The 22,670-nt window shown below is 47.3% G+C and overlaps 1 protein-coding gene across 1 annotated transcript in view; it reads left to right on the top strand.

Moving 5' to 3' along the window:
* Window positions 1-381: 381 nt before the first annotated feature.
* CLRN1 (clarin 1) overlaps window positions 382-22,670 on the top strand; it is a 46,438-nt gene continuing 24,149 nt past the window's right edge. The window contains exon 1 of the mRNA XM_089672596.1: window positions 382-925. Coding sequence (XP_089528722.1) covers window positions 673-925 — 253 coding nt within the window. The 5' untranslated portion in view covers window positions 382-672. The remainder of the gene's footprint in view (window positions 926-22,670) is intronic.

The raw sequence follows: 22,670 nt of genomic DNA, 5'->3' as shown, positions 1-22,670 counted from the left end.
TATTAGCCAATCGATAACAGTGCTCATTGAACTGAAATTTTAAAATTGCAAATTCCACTCATGTTTGTATTAAATTCACCTGAAGATCTGTGTTATAATAGACAATAAAAATAATATATATTGGAGGTTAGAGCTGAAACACAAATATAAGGGTGTAGAGTACTCTGCAAGTGCTTACATAAAGGATCAATATAACCTGCTGTGAACCTAAAATGAGTGGACACGGAGCAATGCACTTTAAGATTTATGGATCTCCTAAGAAATCCCATGACGGTTTTGTGCATTTTCCAATAGACATCCAATTAAATTGGGAACATTGCCCATTTCTGGAATTTCATCTCAGCCAATCAGACAGAATGTAGTTGGTGTTATAGAGGAAGCATCTATTAGGTTACACAAAGCTCCCATCTGCTGTCCTGAGGTTTTGTCTCAAGTCCTCACAAAGGAACAAGGAATAGCATCTCACTGGTCTCTTTTTCTGCTGTTATACTGTTACTTGCACAGCTTGATTATGCCGGCTGCTAAAATTATCAACTTGGATTTTTGTCTGCAAGATAAAGCTAATGGCCAGTTTAATGCTCCTGCAAGACTCAGCTTGGGATCTGCTGTATGATTTCACAGTGGGGATACTATAGACAGTTTGTCATTGTGTAATGTCTACAGGGTCCAGTCATGCCTAAATTGCAAAAGAAAGTTCTGTTCTGCCTAGCTGGTATACTGAGCTTCTCCTGTGCTCTGGCAATTGCGGCAGCTTTAGGTATTCAGCTGTGGGTTCAAGGAACAGTCCTGTGCAAGACTGGAGCCTTACTAGTTAACGCTACAGGAGATGAGCTGCAGAAATTTATTGGAGAGATCCAGTATGGTCTTTTCTATGGGCAGAGGGTTAAGCACTGTGGGCTTGGAGGAAGACCTACTGAATTTTCATGTAAGTAAATGAATGTTTTCATTATGAGTTTATATTGTACATGGTACTTCACTGAACATCCAGAGCCGAAAGCTTGTTTTTCACAATTATTCTAAGGCTTAAATGATATTACTTATTTGTTTGAACTGTAAAAGCTTCTAGCAAGAGTTTTAAGGCTTTGAGAGTAAATAGGTCCAAAGCATAAATAATGTAATTATTTACCATAAAATCATGATTCATAGATTGTCAGTTATCTTCGTATCATGGAAGGATTGGACTATGTATGTGATAGGTACAGCTGGGAGGAAACAAACAAGCTAACTGCAGAAATATGCGCCTACACTTTTATTTTGTATTCATGTACATGCTATATGTTTATATTCTTCAAGCTTGCATAACATGGGACTGTACACCGTTTGCAAGCTCTGGGTAATGTTTTTCTATTTTCATAAAGCATAGTGAACAGAATCTTTTAGTATAAACACTGCACATAACTGGACTGCATGAAAGAAAGACATAAACAATATGTTCTGGACTGAAATCATGTAGACATTTCACATAAAAAGGTGTATATATAGCTCAAATTTAACATTTGGAATTCAAATAAAGGACAACCTTACGTAGCACTGCCTTGAGTAGCAATGACCTAAAAATCTTTTTCTATTTACTGATACCCTAAAGCTATCCTACACAAGAGGATTTAGAAAAGAAAAATGGATTTCTATGACACTGGTCCAACTTATTCTCTTTTTTTTTTGGCTACTGTTAGCATAACATAATGCCCCATATGCTGGTGACAGATAAAGTGGAATCCATGCAAAACCTTTTAAACATTTTTAGGTTCCACGGGGAAGTGTTAGAATCATATTGAGGTTTGTATTGCTATATGTGTCCCTGTTCGGGATTGTCCTCATAACAGGGAATGAAGGGAAATACAACATGTTGCAGTTGTCACCACTGCAGGAATAGACAGGTAAAATCACCCAACTGCCTTTTACACTTGTAACAAGTGGAACTTTGTTAAATTTGGTAATATACTTCTTACTCTTACATTACATAACAAAAACCTGACAGAGGTTCTAATCCTTCTGCACTGTATCCCAAGCTATAAAAAAAAACACCACTGTGTCTGAAGTTCCTCTTTAACTTACACTCTAAAGCTGGCCATAGATGAGTTGAAAACTGAATGCTCTGTCGATCAAAAAGTAAAAATAGCTCATATGATTGTGCCATCGTTTGTTTAGATTTTCTAAAAAAAAAAAACAAAAAAACATTACTGTGTCATAGCTGACACGCTAATGATGTAACAAACGAACGATTCAACAATCAACAAGAGTTTTGTTCGGTTTTTGACTCATCTATGTCTGGCATAAGGCATGTATCCAGCACTTAACTTTAAGAGCTTGTTCACACCATGGTGCAGAGACGTCAGCTTTACTGCATGCATTCTGCAAAGGCACAACAAAATCAATTGTTCTCTATGTGTCCTGTTCATGGTGGTCACAATTAAAACCAGACTTATACACATAAAAACCGTACTTTGTCTTTAATCCAGCTACAAAAGTAGAATGACTTAAAATTGTCACACATTTTACACCAAAATCAATAACTATTGAGTTTTATAAACACAATTTCTCCTACACCAGACCTGGTTTTCACTGCATTCATTTACTGAAATACATAAGCAACTGATCAGCTTACTACTTGGAACACTGTGCACCAACTGCTATATGTCCAATAAATACATTATGTATGAGTATTCATTTCATAGCATACTTCAGTTTATCTTACCGTGGTAAAACAGCCATTACATCAACAATTTTGATGATAGAAATTTAGGCAGTGTATCAAAACAATTTTTAAAACCATACAACATTCAAAGTAATATTAGGTGTAAGATGATTTTTTTTAATTGCTTTGTTTAACCACTTGCCATCTTAAAGATTTATCCCCCTTCCTGACCAGGCCATTTTTTTGCATTACGGCGCTGCGTTACTTTAACTGACAATTGCGCGGTCATGCAACACTGCACCCAAATTAAATTTGCATCCTTTTTCCCACAAATTGAGTTTTCTTTTAGTGGTATTTGATCTCCTGTGCGTTTATCATTTTTTGCGCTATAAAAAAAAATGACCAACAATTTTGAGAAAAAACAATATTTTTTACTTTTTGCTATTAAACATGTCCAGTAAACCATTTTAAAAATCTAATTTCATCATAAATTTAGGCCAAAATGTATTCTGCTACATGTCTTTTCTAAACAAAAATCCCAACACGTGTGAATGAAATCGTTTATGTGAAAGTTTTAGCGTTTACAAATGGCGGTATAGATACTGTAATTTTTTTAAATTTTTACTAGTAATGGCGGCCATCAGCCACTTATATCGGGACTGTGGCGGACATTCTGACACTGGGAGGAACTGACTTGGTGTCTCTGACATCCCCAGTGACAGCAATAAAGTGATCAATGCTAAAATAAAGTACTGACACTGTACTAATAGCACTTGCCAGGAAGGGGTTAACATGAAGAGGTGATCAAAGGGTTAACTGTGTGCTGGGAGTGTTTTAATAAGGAGCTGTATCAGTGTGCTTCACTGTAATCACACTGGTTTGGATGGCTGTGCTGTGCAGAGCCATACAAAGCAGTGTGCCCGAGCTGACAGGGAGGAGAACTGTTAGTAAACAAAACAGTTCTCCTCCCCATCCGAGGTCATCAGAAATCACCAGGAGCTGGCGAGTAATCACCGGCTGGGACACGGATATTGACATCCGTGGCTGCGAACGGTGGTGCGGGTAAGGCGCGAGCGTGTACCCTACCTGGAAATGCAAAGTCATGTATATATACATGATTTTGCACACCCGTGCCGATCTGTAGCAGTATTTCTGTTATAGGGCGGTTGGAAAGAAGTTAAAAGATAATTTTTTGTCATTGTCCATGGTTCCAAAAACAACAGCCATCGTTTGTTTTTTTTATCTTCGTAGACAGCCCACTCTGACAATAGAGCAAACAAGTTATTGATAGTTTCTGTGAAATTGACTACCTTCAGTAAGCAAATACCTATTCCCAAATGTCTTGGAATGAATGAATTCTAATATACAAGTCATAAATAGTGAGTGCCACACCATGAGGAATTGACTGCTGGGAATCAACTGTATCCTATTTTATTTTGAAAGTTTTTAATCCCGACTTAAAACATTTGTTTTAGTTTTAAAGAGAGTGGGAGGGTTAGAACTTTAGATTATAGTCCTTTTCACACGAGCAGTCCGATCGGACTCTCCATTCTCCTCTATGGAGTGGCAGATGTAAACGGACTTGTGTCTATTTACACCCACCTTCCTTCAATCCTATCCAGTAAAAACAAATGGAAGGGGATCCATTCCCCTCTGTCTGGGTGGATTGGATCGAAGGGCAGGCAGGTGTAAATGGACAGCTGGTCCTTTTACATCCAGCTGCCTATAGAGCAGAACGGGCTGTGTCTGTGTCCGCTCTGCATAATCGGAGCGGACACAGACCTGTCATCTGATCGCTCCCACTCAGCTCAGCAGAGGATCAGTGGACACATCCTTTCCTGAGAAAAATGGATCCTGTCCATGTGAAAGAGGCTTTAATTAGTGCTTGTGTTCCCACTTGGAATATTAGCCTTCTTTTCCTGTCTTTTCGACAGACAGCACATAAAGTGAGGATCAATCTCATCAAAAGGAATGCAGGATGATGTAAAATGATTTTTTAGATTAGAAGGGAAAGTTAGAACCTTTGATAGGTTTTTACTGCTGTTTGCATCTCCACTGTGGAAGTTTCAAGTCCAATGGAAGTCAAAACCTTACCCACAATATCAAAAAGAAAATAGATTTACTTTGAATTTAGATATTTGATTTGGATATCTGTTTCTAAAATACACAGAAAATAAATTGTACTAGTTATAAATTAAAATATTAAATTAACTCAGTATAATACATATTTACGGAAAACACTGTTTAATAAACAAAAAAAGTTCTATACATACCGAAGAATAGTGATGGGCCGAACACTCATCCTTCAGTTCGCAGTCGAACATTCGAATCTAACGAGAGTTCGACCGCGAACTTCGAACAGGGACAATTCACTAAGCTGTATCTTACTGCACCTGAGTGTGTGGTAAGATACTGCACAGCTACTAAAATACCGAATGATTTATATTATTAAGTCAGCAATTACATTTTTCTTTTTAACTGGCATTAGGTCCCTCCCATCAATACCAAGCTGTTTTGGTCTGGTATTAATTTTAGGGGAACCCCACTCATAAATTAGAAAAAAAAATGGTATGGTGATGCCCCCCCAAAATCCATACCATACCTTTATCCGAACATGCAGCCCGGCAGGTCAGGAAAGGGGGTTGAGCGAGCACCTCCCCTCCTGAACCACACCAGGCCACATGCCTTCAACATGGGGGGGCGCTTTGGGGCAGGGGGCTCCCCCCAAAGCACCTTGTTCCCATGTTGATGTGGACAAGGGTCTCTTCCCCACAACCATGGCTGGTGGTTGTGGGGATCTGTGGGCAGGGGGCTTATCGGAATTGGCTTTGGCCAATCACAATGCACTGACAGGGCACAGTGCATTGTGGGGCATGGCGGGCGAATAGCTCGCTGAACGCCCTTGCCGTTCATGTGTTTGCCGAGCACACGAACAGCCGATGTTCGAGTCAAACTTATTATTCAGGCTTTATATAGCGCCAACAGTTTGCTCAGCGCTTTACAATATAAAGGGAGACAATACAGCAACAATACAGTTCAATACAAGAGGGTTAGGAGGGCCCTGCTCCGTGGTGTTTACAATCTAAGAGGAAGGGGCTGGTGGTACAAAAGGTAATAACTGTGGGGGATGAACTGATAGGAGGAATAGAAGATTCCGTTATTAGCTGAAGGCAGGATAGGCTTCCCTGAAGAGAGAGGTTTTCCAGAGATCGCCTAAAAGTGGGCAGAGTAGGCGATAGTCGAAAAATTGGGGTAGAGAGTTCCAGAGGATGGGGGAGGCTCTGGAGAAATCCTGGAGATGAGCATGGGAGGAGGAGACAAGGGAGCTAGAGAGCAGGAGGTTGTAGGAGGAGCTGAGAGGACGGTTTGGGTGATATTTGGAGACAAGATTGGTGATGTAATTTGGGGCAGAGTTATAAATGGCTTTATATGTTGTTGTTAATGTTTTGAATTTTATACATGTTGAACTCAAACATCAAACCCCACCGTACCAAAGAACAGGGTTAAATTTGTAGATCCATTATCTTGTGGCTCCTCTGTATAGTAGAATTGTGGTCCTTTTAGGCAGGCTCTCTGATGTTAACAGGTCCACATTTCCTGCCAGAAGGTGAAGTATAGTGAATAGTCTCTTCCTCTATATGATAACCTCATTCTGTGTAGCATAAAGTGATATTAATACAATATAGATGCACAGACAATTATTTTACAGGGAATAATAAACAGAAAGCGCCAATCAGTAAAATAATACTATAAAAAGCTGCAAACTTCTAACCCAAAATATTGGTGAAAAATAAAAAACAACAAAATCAGCATGCGCTTATATCATATATCGTGCAAAACTGTGCAAAGATTATAAATATATATTGTAAAAAAGAGAGACCCCAGTGAATCTCTACATAAATTGTCCCTATACAAAAGTCCAAACACCCAAATTATTTCTTCTTAAATCAAATAAATCCACCGTGTTCAATCCACCACCAGATGAATGGAATAAACTCACCAGAGCTAGATGCTGATCAAATTATAAATCAGCACAAGCGTATTTGCTCTGGGAGCGATGAGGAAATCCAAGGAAGCACCCCTCTGTAATTAGAAATCCAGGCACCAGGAGCAATACTCTGCAACCACTCTACGATATGGCCAGGACTTTTTATACAGCGATCATCCTCCAAACACATGATAGTATCACTCCAAAATAAAGAAAAGGCATGATGGTGCAGTACGTAAAAATTATGTATGTTTATTTAAAATTCATATTACTCACAAAGCAAGTGTCCACCTGACACTGGTATAACAAGCGGTAGAAATGCACAAAAGCATGTAACGAACGAACGAAATCCGTTCACTGCGGACACCTCGAGGTGTCCGCAGTGAACGGATTTCGTTCGTTCGTTACATGCTTTTGTGCATTTCTACCGCTTGTTATACCAGTGTCAGGTGGACACTTGCTTTGTGAGTAATATGAATTTTAAATAAACATACATAATTTTTACGTACTGCACCATCATGCCTTTTCTTTATTTTGGAGTGATACTATCATGTGTTTGGAGGATGATCGCTGTATAAAAAGTCCTGGCCATATCGTAGAGTGGTTGCAGAGTATTGCTCCTGGTGCCTGGATTTCTAATTACAGAGGGGTGCTTCCTTGGATTTCCTCATCGCTCCCAGAGCAAATACGCTTGTGCTGATTTATAATTTGATCAGCATCTAGCTCTGGTGAGTTTATTCCATTCATCTGGTGGTGGATTGAACACGGTGGATTTATTTGATTTAAGAAGAAATAATTTGGGTGTTTGGACTTTTGTATAGGGACAATTTATGTAGAGATTCACTGGGGTCTCTCTTTTTTACAATATATATTTATAATCTTTGCACAGTTTTGCACGATATATGATATAAGCGCATGCTGATTTTGTTGTTTTTTAATTATTTTACAGGGATAGGATCTATTATGTGTGCTGCTTGGGTATCAAGGTCTCCTAGAATACAGTATAACTAAAGGCAAAACATTTTTTATTTAAGTTTTGGATAGAGTGTAGAGGGATTAGAAACCTTAATCACTTTTATTGTTGTCTGTGACCCCATTAGGAAGATTCACCCTCTCTAATTGTCCTGTTTACTGTTACTGGGGATGTCAGTGACACCAAGTCAGTTCCCCTCAGTGTCAGAATGCCCACTGCAGTCCCGCAGTGCTACTATAAGTCGATGATCGCCGCCATTACAAGTAAAAATAAAAAAATAAATCCCAGTATATATACCGCCATTTGTAAACACTATAATTTTCATGTAAACCAATTAATTTACATCTATTGAGTTTTTTTTTTAGCAAAGACATGCAGCAGAATACATTTTGGCCTAAATTTATGACGAAACTAGATTTTGAAATTTTTTACTGGACATGTTTAATAGCAAAAAGTCAAAAATATTGTTTTTTTCTCAAAATTGTGGGACTTTTTTTTTATAGTGCATAAAAAAAAAAATGCACAGGCGAAAAGAAAGCTCTATTCGTGGGGAAAAAAATAATGTAAATTTCATTTGGGTGCAGTGTTGCATGACTGCACAATTGTCAGGAAGGGGGGTAAATCCTCTGGAGGGCAAGTGGTTAATTTGCAGGGTTTTCCTCCCACTTCCTCTTTGGTTATGGGACAGGAAGTGAAGGGAAATATCTACAATGGGACACAGATGGCAAAAAAAAATCTGACAGGGGTTATAACTAGAGATGAGCGAATCGAAGTATCCGAAGTGGAATTCGAGTCGAATATCGGAAAAATTTCGATTCGTGCCGAATCCGAAAAACAGCCTAATTCGGACGCGCGAATCGAAATTTTTCCGAAAATGGCGGCTGACATGTGCGGCGACGGAGCGGGGATGTCGGGGAAGGCGCGCAGACAAGGCGCGCTGCCCCATAATGCATTCCTCAACGACATGTGATCGCATCAGCCAATCAGCAGCCAGCCAGCCAGCACTGTGTAATGGTCGAGGTATATATAGCGGCCATTTTGGAAATCTTCATTTGCCTGCAGTCATTGAACAGAGGCAGACCGCTCTGTACTAGGGACAGGGACAGAGTTAGGGCCACAGAAACGAGAATTGGGGACAGAGAGAAGTTACTTAGGGACAGAGAACCATTACTCAGGGACACAGACTTGTTAATGAGGGCCACAGAATCGTTATTTAGGGACAAAGAAACGCTAGTTAGGGCCACAGAATTCATACTCAGGGACAGACAGAATTTTCACTCAGTGCCAGAGAATTGTTACTTAGGGCCACAGAAACGTTATTAGGGCCACAGAATTTTTACTCAGGGACAGACAGAATTGTTACTGAGTGCCAGAGAATTGTTACTCAGGGACAGACAGAATTGTTACTGAGTGCCAGAGAATTCTTACTCAGGGCCACAGAATTCATTCTCAGGGACAGACAGAATTGTTACTCAGGGACAGACAGAATTGTTACTGAGTGCCAGAGAATTGTTACTCAGGGACAGACAGAATTGTTACTGAGTGCCAGAGAATTGTTACTCAGGGACAGACAGAATTGTTACTGAGTGCCAGAGAATTGTTACTCAGGGACAGACAGAATTGTTACTGAGTGCCAGAGAATTGTTACTCGCACAGACACAAAATTGTTACTTGCACAGACACAGAATTGTTACTCGCACAGACAGAATTGTTACTCAGGGCCACAGAATTCATACTCAGGGACAGACAGAATTGTTACTGAGTGCCAGAGAATTGTTACTCAGGGACAGACAGAATTGTTACTGAGTGCCAGAGAATTGTTACTCAGGGACAGACAGAATTGTTACTGAGTGCCAGAGAATTGTTACTCAGGGACAGACAGAATTGTTACTGAGTGCCAGAGAATTGTTACTCGCACAGACACAAAATTGTTACTTGCACAGACACAGAATTGTTACTCGCACAGACACAGAATTGTTACTCAGGGCCACAGAATTCATACTCAGGGACAGACAGAATTGTTACTGAGTGCCAGAGAATTGTTACTCAGGGACAGACAGAATTGTTACTGAGTGCCAGAGAATTGTTACTCAGGGACAGACAGAATTGTTACTGAGTGCCAGAGAATTGTTACTCGCACAGACACAAAATTGTTACTTGCACAGACACAGAATTGTTACTCGCACAGACACAGAATTGTTACTCAGGGCCACAGAATTCATACTCAGGGACAGACAGAATTGTTACTGAGTGCCAGAGAATTGTTACTCAGGGACAGACAGAATTGTTACTGAGTGCCAGAGAATTGTTACTCAGGGACAGACAGAATTGTTACTGAGTGCCAGAGAATTGTTACTCGCACAGACACAAAATTGTTACTTGCACAGACACAGAATTGTTACTCGCACAGACACAGAATTGTTACTGAGTGCCAGAGAATTGTTACTCAGGGACAGACAGAATTGTTACTGAGTGCCAGAGAATTGTTACTCAGGGACAGACAGAATTGTTACTGAGTGCCAGAGAATTGTTACTCAGGGACAGACAGAATTGTTACTGAGTGCCAGAGAATTGTTACTCGCACAGACACAAAATTGTTACTTGCACAGACACAGAATTGTTACTCGCACAGACACAGAATTGTTACTCAGGGCCACAGAATTCATACTCAGGGACAGACAGAATTGTTACTGAGTGCCAGAGAATTGTTACTCAGGGACAGACAGAATTGTTACTGAGTGCCAGAGAATTGTTACTCAGGGACAGACAGAATTGTTACTGAGTGCCAGAGAATTGTTACTCGCACAGACACAAAATTGTTACTTGCACAGACACAGAATTGTTACTCGCACAGACACAGAATTGTTACTCAGGGCTACAGAATTCATACTCAGGGACAGACAGAATTGTTACTGAGTGCCAGAGAATTGTTACTTAGGGACAGACAGAATTGTTACTGAGTGCCAGAGAATTGTTACTCAGGGACAGACAGAATTGTTACTGAGTGCCAGAGAATTGTTACTCGCACAGACACAAAATTGTTACTTGCACAGACACAGAATTGTTACTCGCACAGACACAGAATTGTTACTCAGGGCCACAGAATTCATACTCAGGGACAGACAGAATTGTTACTGAGTGCCAGAGAATTGTTACTCAGGGACAGACAGAATTGTTACTGAGTGCCAGAGAATTGTTACTCAGGGACAGACAGAATTGTTACTGAGTGCCAGAGAATTGTTACTCGCACAGACACAAAATTGTTACTTGCACAGACACAGAATTGTTACTCGCACAGACACAGAATTGTTACTCAGGGCCACAGAATTCATACTCAGGGACAGACAGAATTGTTACTGAGTGCCAGAGAATTGTTACTCAGGGACAGACAGAATTGTTACTGAGTGCCAGAGAATTGTTACTCAGGGACAGACAGAATTGTTACTGAGTGCCAGAGAATTGTTACTCAGGGACAGACAGAATTGTTACTGAGTGCCAGAGAATTGTTACTCAGGGACAGACAGAATTGTTACTGAGTGCCAGAGAATTGTTACTCGCACAGACACAAAATTGTTACTTGCACAGACACAGAATTGTTACTCGCACAGACACAGAATTGTTACTCAGGGCCACAGAATTCATACTCAGGGACAGACAGAATTGTTACTGAGTGCCAGAGAATTGTTACTCAGGGACAGACAGAATTGTTACTGAGTGCCAGAGAATTGTTACTCAGGGACAGACAGAATTGTTACTGAGTGCCAGAGAATTGTTACTCGCACAGACACAAAATTGTTACTTGCACAGACACAGAATTGTTACTCGCACAGACACAGAATTGTTACTGAGTGCCAGAGAATTGTTACTCAGGGACAGACAGAATTGTTACTGAGTGCCAGAGAATTGTTACTCAGGGACAGACAGAATTGTTACTGAGTGCCAGAGAATTGTTACTCAGGGACAGACAGAATTGTTACTGAGTGCCAGAGAATTGTTACTCGCACAGACACAAAATTGTTACTTGCACAGACACAGAATTGTTACTCGCACAGACACAGAATTGTTACTCAGGGCCACAGAATTCATACTCAGGGACAGACAGAATTGTTACTGAGTGCCAGAGAATTGTTACTCAGGGACAGACAGAATTGTTACTGAGTGCCAGAGAATTGTTACTCGCACAGACACAAAATTGTTACTTGCACAGACACAGAATTGTTACTCGCACAGACACAGAATTGTTACTCAGGGCCACAGAATTCATACTCAGGGACAGACAGAATTGTTACTGAGTGCCAGAGAATTGTTACTCAGGGACAGACAGAATTGTTACTGAGTGCCAGAGAATTGTTACTCAGGGACAGACAGAATTGTTACTGAGTGCCAGAGAATTGTTACTCGCACAGACACAAAATTGTTACTTGCACAGACACAGAATTGTTACTCGCACAGACACAGAATTGTTACTCGCACAGACACAGAATTGTTACTCAGGGCCACAGAATTCATACTCAGGGACAGACAGAATTGTTACTGAGTGCCAGAGAATTGTTACTCAGGGACACCTAATCGTTGAATTAAATAGTATGTCAGACAACATGCAGAGGAGTGGCAGAGGAGGCAATGTTTTAGGAGCGAGCAGACGTGGCAGCAGAGGAAGGGGTCGAGGCAGCAGTATTCGCAGCCAGAGGCCAGTGCTCCCGGTGTCATCCAGCGGTCGTGTCTCCACCGACAACCCTGCCGTCATTGATTGGTTGGCTCGGTCGTCTTCCTCTTCCCAGGTCACCTCTGACACCTACAGCCAACGGTCGGTGGGTACGTCAGACACAACCGTTAGTTGGCATGGCCCGGGAGCAAGCCCACTGAAATCACGTGTCCTCTACCTGCCCCTGTCCTTTGCTGTTCCCTCACCAAGCGAAGTATCGCATGCTGTGGGCTCAGCCCCACTGTACAGTGAGGAAGAGCTAACAGAGGGCGGTCAGGAACGGGGGGAGACATCGGCCTTTTCAGCAGCCAAGCGAACAAGTACTGGCGAGGAGAGTGGCTCGGTAGCCGGTCTAGAGACAGGTCTGTCTCCTGACCCAGACGCAGCCGAGGGGGCTAGTAGTGAGGCGGAGACCCTACTTGATGATGAGGAGGTTGATCGCACTTGGCAGCCTCGTCGTCATCAGGCAATTTCTTCCGCATCATCAGGAGAAGAGGGTGGCAGCTTGGCAGCGAGCAAAACAGTCGGTGGGTTGCCCAGGAGACAGCAGCAGGGTCGCATCAGTGTCAGTGGAGCCAAACGTCCACGGAGTAGAGCACCAGCTCCACTGCAGCCTACCACCACGGCCAGTAGTGGTGCCGGTGCGCACGGAGGAAGTAGCAGTCAGCCAGTGAAGAGTAGCGGGGGCAAAGTTTCCTACTCGGTGGTGTGGCAATTTTTCCTCAAGCCGCCCGAGGAAGTAAACGTAGCCGTATGTCGACTATGTGGCCAGAAATGCAAGCGTGGCCAGGGGGCCCATGTTGGGACTACAGCGTTGCGTCAGCATATGCAGCGTCACCATTCGGTGGCCTGGGAAAACCGTGATAAACATACGGCGGTTCTGCCTGCCCCAGCCCCCGCTCCATCACCCGCTCCGTTACTTGCTCCGTCACCCGACGTCGTCAATCGCCCTCTATCAGCCAGTCAAGGCTCCAACACCTCTGCTGAGGGGAGTTGTCGCTCGTTGGCATCTTCCGCTCGTTCAGATGCTCCTTCTCCTGCTACTCCTCTTCTCGGATTCCGTCAACAGTCTTTCTTGGAATCCGTATCCAAGAGACAACAGTTTGCGAGCACGCACCCGACGGTGCAAAAGCTGAACGTCCTCCTGTCCAAGTTGCTGGTGCTGCAGTCCCTCCCTTTCCAACTGGTGGACTCAGCACCTTTCCGAGAAATGATGGCTTGTGCCGCGCCGCGGTGGAGAGTGCCAAGCCGTCATTTCTTTGCCCAAAAGGCAGTGCCAGCCCTGCATTCACATGTAGAAGAGATGGTGGGCCAGTCTTTGAGCATGTCGGTCTCTGCCAAAGTGCACGGCAGCGCCGACGTGTGGAGCTGTAACTACGGTCAGGGACAGTACATGTCATTTACGGCCCACTGGGTGAACGTGGTGCCGGCACAGCCGCACCAGCAACTTGGACAGGTCACGACGCTTTTGCCTCCACGTTTGCACGTCCTTGGTCCAGCAAGCATGTCCGCCTCTACCACCTCTTTTTCCGCCGTGTCCTCAGCCGCCACCCCCGTGCCAAGTCCCATTACCCGACCGGCATATCACATGTGCAGGGCGCAACGGTGTCACGCTGTGCTGCACCTGGTATGCCTTGGCGAACGTAGTCACACAGGGGAGGAACTGCTGAGTGTAATGAACAGAGAAATCGACAGATGGCTGTCTCCGCGCAAACTAAAAATCGGAACCATGTTGACTGACAACGGAAAGAACATGGTGTCTGCTCTGCGTCAAGGAAGGTTGTGCCATGCGCCATGCATGGCTCACGTGTTCAATCTGGTTGTCAAGCGGTTCCTAAAATCCACCATCCCACTGCAAGACATCCTTAAAATGTCACGTAAACTGTGCATGCATTTCAGCCATTCCTACACCGCAAAGAACACCCTCATTGAGCTGCAGCGGCAGAACGGAATTCCACAGCATCGCCTGATCTGCGACGTTGCAACAAGGTGGAATTCAACCCTACACATGTTAGACCGCCTTTACGAGCAGCGAAAGGCCATCACCGATTTCCTGATGTTACAAGCGGATAAAGGTACTCCCCTGTGTAACTTAGATGTCAGCCATTGGCAGCTCATGCGTGACACCTGCCGCTTGCTCAGGCCCTTTGAGGAGGCCACGCTATTCGTGAGTCGGCAGGACTATGGGATGAACGACGTCATTCCTCTGTTGCACGTCCTGGAACAAATGCTGTTAACAATGGCTGGTCAGGGTGCGGTAGACGTGGCGCACAGATCTCAACGCCACATGACCCCTGTGGGGGCAGGACAGGAAGAAGAGGAGGAGGTAGAGGAGGACATTTGTGCTCAGGAATTATTGAGTGAAATGGGTGGTTTTTCCACTCAGCGGACAGGAGTGGAGGAGCAGGAGCATCTGGTAGAGGAGGAGGAGGAGGAGACAGAGGACCCAGACGCACCGTGGCAGTATGCTGTGGAGATGGAGGCAGGGAGTCCCTCGCATTCCTTGGCACAAATGGCCCATAGCATGCTCGGTTGCTTGCGTAGCGACAGCCGAATAATAACCATCAGACAGAGGGATGACTTTTGGCTGTCCACCTTGTTGGACCCTCGCTACCGGTCCAAAATGGTGGCCTTTTTCACACCTGCTGAGAGGGAGGCCAAAATTACGTACTATAAAAACCACCTATGTAGTCAGTTGGTCTCTGCCTTTGTGCGCCAACGTCCATCCTCAGACACTGTGGGCCCTGTGCGCTCGCGTTCCGCTGGCATGGCAGCAGGGGAGGGGTGGGGTGGTAGGAGCAGTGGCAGCTCCACCAGCAGTGGCTGCCTCAGTCTGCAGTCGATGATGAGTAGCTTTCTTCACCAGCGCAGTGAGGAAACTACTAACCAGCCGCAGCAGCATCAGGTGGACCTGGAGCAGGAGCTCAAACAACAGGCTTGGGCCTACTTGGACAGCACCCTGCCAACCGAGGTAGACAATCCCCTTGACTACTGGGCAACGAAACTTGACCTTTGGCCCCAACTAGCTGAATTTGCCCTTGAAAGGCTGTCATGCCCGGCCAGTAGCGTGGCATCGGAGCGCGTGTTTAGTGCGGCAGGAGGTATTGTAACTCCGCGGAGGACACGACTGTCCACCCAAAGTGTGGAGAGACTCACGTTTGTGAAAATGAATCAGGCGTGGATTAGTCTGGATTTCAAACCACCAGTTCCTGACACAACTGACTAAATCCGCCATGAATCATGCCTCAAACATGTGCCACTTTCAGGTCTCCTCACACTGCTGGTGTGTTTAATTTTTTGACATAGGGTGCTGGCAGATTACGGGCCTCCTATAGCTGCTGCCAGGCCCCTAATCTGCCATAGGCCCCTATATACCGCCTCCTCATGCTGCTGCTAGGTCCAGAGTCTCTCATGGGTCCCTGTACGGCCTCCCATTGCTGCTGTCTCCATCGCCACACTCTGCTGCCATGTGCCACTTTCAGGTCTCTTCACACTGCTGGTGTGTTTAATTTTTTGACATAGGGTGCAGGCAGATTACGGGCCTCACATAGCTGCTGCCAGGCCCCTAATCTGCCATGGGCCCCTATATACCGCCTCCTCATGCTGCTGCCAAGTCCAGAGTCTCTCATGGGTCCCTGTACGGCCTCCCATTGCTGCTGTCTCCATCGCCACACTCTGCTGCCATGTGCCACTTTCAGGTCTCTTCACACTGCTGGTGTGTTTAATTTTTTGACATAGGGTGCAGGCAGATTACGGGCCTCACATAGCTGCTGCCAGGCCCCTAATCTGCCATGGGCCCCTATATACCGCCTCCTCATGCTGCTGCCAAGTCCAGAGTCTCTCATGGGTCCCTGTACGGCCTCCCATTGCTGCTGTCTCCATCGCCACACTCTGCTGCCATGTGCCACTTTCAGGTCTCTTCACACTGCTGGTGTGTTAAATTTTTTGACATAGGGTGCAGGCAGATTACGGGCCTCACATAGCTGCTGCCAGGCCCCTAATCTGCCATGGGCCCCTATAAACCGCCTCCTCATGCTGCTGCCAAGTCTAGAGTCTCTCATGGGTCCCTGTACGGCCTCCCATTGCTGCTGTCTCCATCGCCACACTCTGCTGCCATGTGCCACTTTCAGGTCTCTTCACACTGCTGGTGTGTTAAATTTTTTGACATAGGGTGCAGGCAGATTACGGGCCTCACATAGCTGCTGCCAGGCCCCTAATCTGCCATGGGCCCCTATATACCGCCTCCTCATGCTGCTGCCAAGTCTAGAGTCTCTCATGGGTCCCTGTACGGCCTCCCATTGCTGCTGTCTCCATCGCCACACTCTGCTGCCATGTGCCACTTTCAGGTCTCTTCACACTGCTGGTGTGTTTAATTTTTTGACATAGGGTGCTGCAAGATAACGGGCCTCACATAGCTGCTGCCAGGCCCCTAATCTGCCATGGGCCCCTATATACCGCCTCCTCATGCTGCTGCCAAGTCCAGAGTCTCTCATGGGTCCCTGTACGGCCTCCCATTGCTGCTGTCTCCATCGCCACACTCTGCTGCCATGTGCCACTTTCAGGTCTCTTCACACTGCTGGTGTGTTTAATTTTTTGACATAGGGTGCAGGCAGATTACGGGCCTCACATAGCTGCTGCCAGGCCCCTAATCTGCCATGGGCCCCTATATACCGCCTCCTCATGCTGCTGCCAAGTCTAGAGTCTCTCATGGGTCCCTGTACGGCCTCCCATTGCTGCTGTCTCCATCGCCACACTCTGCTGCCATGTGCCACTTTCAGGTCTCTTCACACTGCTGGTGTGTTTAATTTTTTGACATAGGGTGCTGCAAGATAACGGGCCTCACATAGCTGCTGCCAGGCCCCTAATCTGCCATGGGCCCCTATATACCGCCTCCTCATGCTGCTGCCAAGTCCAGAGTCTCTCATGGGTCCCTGTACGGCCTCCCATTGCTGCTGTCTCCATCGCCACACTCTGCTGCCATGTGCCACTTTCAGGTCTCTTCACACTGCTGGTGTGTTTAATTTTTTGACATAGGGTGCAGGCAGATTACGGGCCTCACATAGCTGCTGCCAGGCCCCTAATCTGCCATGGGCCCCTATATACCGCCTCCTCATGCTGCTGCCAAGTCTAGAGTCTCTCATGGGTCCCTGTACGGCCTCCCATTGCTGCTGTCTCCATCGCCACACTCTGCTGCCATGTGCCACTTTCAGGTCTCTTCACACTGCTGGTGTGTTTAATTTTTTGACATAGGGTGCTGCAAGATAACGGGCCTCACATAGCTGCTGCCAGGCCCCTAATCTGCCATGGGCCCCTATATACCGCCTCCTCATGCTGCTGCCAAGTCCAGAGTCTCTCATGGGTCCCTGTACGGCCTCCCATTGCTGCTGTCTCCATCGCCACACTCTGCTGCCATGTGCCACTTTCAGGTCTCTTCACACTGCTGGTGTGTTAAATTTTTTGACATAGGGTGCAGGCAGATTACGGGCCTCACATAGCTGCTGCCAGGCCCCTAATCTGCCATGGGCCCCTATATACCGCCTCCTCATGCTGCTGCCAAGTCTAGAGTCTCTCATGGGTCCCTGTACGGCCTCCCATTGCTGCTGTCTCCATCGCCACACTCTGCTGCCATGTGCCACTTTCAGGTCTCTTCACACTGCTGGTGTGTTTAATTTTTTGACATAGGGTGCTGCAAGATAACGGGCCTCACATAGCTGCTGCCAGGCCCCTAATCTGCCATGGGCCCCTATATACCGCCTCCTCATGCTGCTGCCAAGTCCAGAGTCTCTCATGGGTCCCTGTACGGCCTCCCATTGCTGCTGTCTCCATCGCCACACTCTGCTGCCATGTGCCACTTTCAGGTCTCTTCACACTGCTGGTGTGTTAAATTTTTTGACATAGGGTGCAGGCAGATTACGGGCCTCACATAGCTGCTGCCAGGCCCCTAATCTGCCATGGGCCCCTATATACCGCCTCCTCATGCTGCTGCCAAGTCTAGAGTCTGTCATGGGTCCCTGTACGGCCTCCCATTGCTGCTGTCTCCATCGCCACACTCTGCCATGTGCCACTTTCAGGTCTCTTCACACTGCTGGTGTGTTTAATTTTTTGACATAGGGTGCAGGCAGATTACGGGCCTCACATAGCTGCTGCCAGGCCCCTAATCTGCCATGGGCCCCTATATACCGCCTCCTCATGCTGCTGCCAAGTCCAGAGTCTCTCATGGGTCCCTGTACGGCCTCCCATTGTTGCTGTCTCCATCGCCACACTCTGCTGCCATGTGCCACTTTCAGGTCTCTTCACACTGCTGGTGTGTTAAATTTTTTGACATAGGGTGCAGGCAGATTACGGGCCTCACATAGCTGCTGCCAGGCCCCTAATCTGCCATGGGCCCCTATATACCGCCTCCTCATGCTGCTGCCAAGTCCAGAGTCTCTCATGGGTCCCTGTACGGCCTCCCATTGCTGCTGTCTCCATCGCCACACTCTGCTGCCATGTGCCACTTTCAGGTCTCTTCACACTGCTGGTGTGTTAAATTTTTTGACATAGGGTGCAGGCAGATTACGGGCCTCACATAGCTGCTGCCAGGCCCCTAATCTGCCATGGGCCCCTATATACCGCCTCCTCATGCTGCTGCCAAGTCCAGAGTCTCTCATGGGTCCCTGTACGGCCTCCCATTGCTGCTGTCTCCATCGCCACACTCTGCTGCCATGTGCCACTTTCAGGTCTCTTCACACTGCTGGTGTGTTAAATTTTTTGACATAGGGTGCAGGCAGATTACGGGCCTCACATAGCTGCTGCCAGGCCCCTAATCTGCCATGGGCCCCTATATACCGCCTCCTCATGCTGCTGCCAAGTCTAGAGTCTGTCATGGGTCCCTGTACGGCCTCCCATTGCTGCTGTCTCCATCGCCACACTCTGCCATGTGCCACTTTCAGGTCTCTTCACACTGCTGGTGTGTTTAATTTTTTGACATAGGGTGCAGGCAGATTACGGGCCTCACATAGCTGCTGCCAGGCCCCTAATCTGCCATGGGCCCCTATATACCGCCTCCTCATGCTGCTGCCAAGTCCAGAGTCTCTCATGGGTCCCTGTACGGCCTCCCATTGCTGCTGTCTCCATCGCCACACTCTGCTGCCATGTGCCACTTTCAGGTCTCTTCACACTGCTGGTGTGTTTAATTTTTTGACATAGGGTGCAGGCAGATTACGGGCCTCACATAGCTGCTGCCAGGCCCCTAATCTGCCATGGGCCCCTATATACCGCCTCCTCATGCTGCTGCCAAGTCTAGAGTCTCTCATGGGTCCCTGTACGGCCTCCCATTGCTGCTGTCTCCATCGCCACACTCTGCTGCCATGTGCCACTTTCAGGTCTCTTCACACTGCTGGTGTGTTTAATTTTTTGACATAGGGTGCAGGCAGATTACGGGCCTCACATAGCTGCTACCAGGCCCCTAATCTGCCATGGGCCCCTATATACCGCCTCCTCATGCTGCTGCCAAGTCCAGAGTCTCTCATGGGTCCCTGTACGGCCTCCCATTGCTGCTGTCTCCATCGCCACACTCTGCTGCCATGTGCCACTTTCAGGTCTCTTCACACTGCTGGTGTGTTTAATTTTTTGACATAGGGTGCAGGCAGATTACGGGCCTCACATAGCTGCTGCCAGGCCCCTAATCTGCCATGGGCCCCTATATACCGCCTCCTCATGCTGCTGCCAAGTCTAGAGTCTCTCAAGGGTCCCTGTACGGCCTCCCATTGCTGCTGTCTCCATCGCCACACTCTGCTGCCATGTGCCACTTTCAGGTCTCTTCACACTGCTGGTGTGTTTAATTTTTTGACATAGGGTGCTGCAAGATAACGGGCCTCACATAGCTGCTGCCAGGCCCCTAATCTGCCATGGGCCCCTATATACCGCCTCCTCATGCTGCTGCCAAGTCCAGAGTCTCTCATGGGTCCCTGTACGGCCTCCCATTGCTGCTGTCTCCATCGCCACACTCTGCTGCCATGTGCCACTTTCAGGTCTCTTCACACTGCTGGTGTGTTAAATTTTTTGACATAGGGTGCAGGCAGATTACGGGCCTCACATAGCTGCTGCCAGGCCCCTAATCTGCCATGGGCCCCTATATACCGCCTCCTCATGCTGCTGCCAAGTCTAGAGTCTGTCATGGGTCCCTGTACGGCCTCCCATTGCTGCTGTCTCCATCGCCACACTCTGCCATGTGCCACTTTCAGGTCTCTTCACACTGCTGGTGTGTTTAATTTTTTGACATAGGGTGCAGGCAGATTACGGGCCTCACATAGCTGCTGCCAGGCCCCTAATCTGCCATGGGCCCCTATATACCGCCTCCTCATGCTGCTGCCAAGTCCAGAGTCTCTCATGGGTCCCTGTACGGCCTCCCATTGTTGCTGTCTCCATCGCCACACTCTGCTGCCATGTGCCACTTTCAGGTCTCTTCACACTGCTGGTGTGTTTAATTTTTTGACATAGGGTGCAGGCAGATTACGGGCCTCACATAGCTGCTGCCAGGCCCCTAATCTGCCATGGGCCCCTATATACCGCCTCCTCATGCTGCTGCCAAGTCCAGAGTCTCTCATGGGTCCCTGTACGGCCTCCCATTGCTGCTGTCTCCATCGCCACACTCTGCTGCCATGTGCCACTTTCAGGTCTCTTCACACTGCTGGTGTGTTAAATTTTTTGACATAGGGTGCAGGCAGATTACGGGCCTCACATAGCTGCTGCCAGGCCCCTAATCTGCCATGGGCCCCTATAAACCGCCTCCTCATGCTGCTGCCAAGTCTAGAGTCTCTCATGGGTCCCTGTACGGCCTCCCATTGCTGCTGTCTCCATCGCCACACTCTGCTGCCATGTGCCACTTTCAGGTCTCTTCACACTGCTGGTGTGTTTAATTTTTTGACATAGGGTGCTGCAAGATAACGGGCCTCACATAGCTGCTGCCAGGCCCCTAATCTGCCATGGGCCCCTATATACCGCCTCCTCATGCTGCTGCCAAGTCCAGAGTCTCTCATGGGTCCCTGTACGGCCTCCCATTGCTGCTGTCTCCATCGCCACACTCTGCTGCCATGTGCCACTTTCAGGTCTCTTCACACTGCTGGTGTGTTAAATTTTTTGACATAGGGTGCAGGCAGATTACGGGCCTCACATAGCTGCTGCCAGGCCCCTAATCTGCCATGGGCCCCTATATACCGCCTCCTCATGCTGCTGCCAAGTCCAGAGTCTCTCATGGGTCCCTGTACGGCCTCCCATTGCTGCTGTCTCCATCGCCACACTCTGCTGCCATGTGCCACTTTCAGGTCTCTTCACACTGCTGGTGTGTTTAATTTTTTGACATAGGGTGCAGGCAGATTACGGGCCTCACATAGCTGCTGCCAGGCCCCTAATCTGCCATGGGCCCCTATATACCGCCTCCTCATGCTGCTGCCAAGTCCAGAGTCTCTCATGGGTCCCTGTACGGCCTCCCATTGCTGCTGTCTCCATCGCCACACTCTGCTGCCATGTGCCACTTTCAGGTCTCTTCACACTGCTGGTGTGTTAAATTTTTTGACATAGGGTGCAGGCAGATTACGGGCCTCACATAGCTGCTGCCAGGCCCCTAATCTGCCATGGGCCCCTATATACCGCCTCCTCATGCTGCTGCCAAGTCTAGAGTCTCTCATGGGTCCCTGTACGGCCTCCCATTGCTGCTGTCTCCATCGCCACACTCTGCTGCCATGTGCCACTTTCAGGTCTCTTCACACTGCTGGTGTGTTTAATTTTTTGACATAGGGTGCAGGCAGATTACGGGCCTCACATAGCTGCTGCCAGGCCCCTAATCTGCCATGGGCCCCTATATACCGCCTCCTCATGCTGCTGCCAAGTCTAGAGTCTCTCATGGGTCCCTGTACGGCCTCCCATTGCTGCTGTCTCCATCGCCACACTCTGCTGCCATGTGCCACTTTCAGGTCTCTTCACACTGCTGGTGTGTTTAATTTTTTGACATAGGGTGCAGGCAGATTACGGGCCTCACATAGCTGCTGCCAGGCCCCTAATCTGCCATGGGCCCCTATATACCGCCTCCTCATGCTGCTGCCAAGTCCAGAGTCTCTCATGGGTCCCTGTACGGCCTCCCATTGCTGCTGTCTCCATCGCCACACTCTGCTGCCATGTGCCACTTTCAGGTCTCTTCACACTGCTGGTGTGTTAAATTTTTTGACATAGGGTGCTGGCAGATTACGGGCCTCCCATTGCTGCTGCCAGACATGTAATCTGCCATGGGCCCCCGTACCGACTCCTCATGCTGTGACGTTGCAACAAGGTGTAATTCAACCCTACATATGTTAGACCGCCTTTACGAACAGCTAAAGGCCATCACAGATTT

The sequence above is a fragment of the Staurois parvus genome, unplaced genomic scaffold, assembly GCF_062004578.1.
Source record: "Staurois parvus isolate SC_StPar_1 unplaced genomic scaffold, SC_StPar_1.0 ptg000131l, whole genome shotgun sequence".
Lineage (NCBI taxonomy): Eukaryota > Metazoa > Chordata > Amphibia > Anura > Ranidae > Staurois > Staurois parvus.
This window is presented reverse-complemented; position numbering and strand designations above follow the sequence as displayed.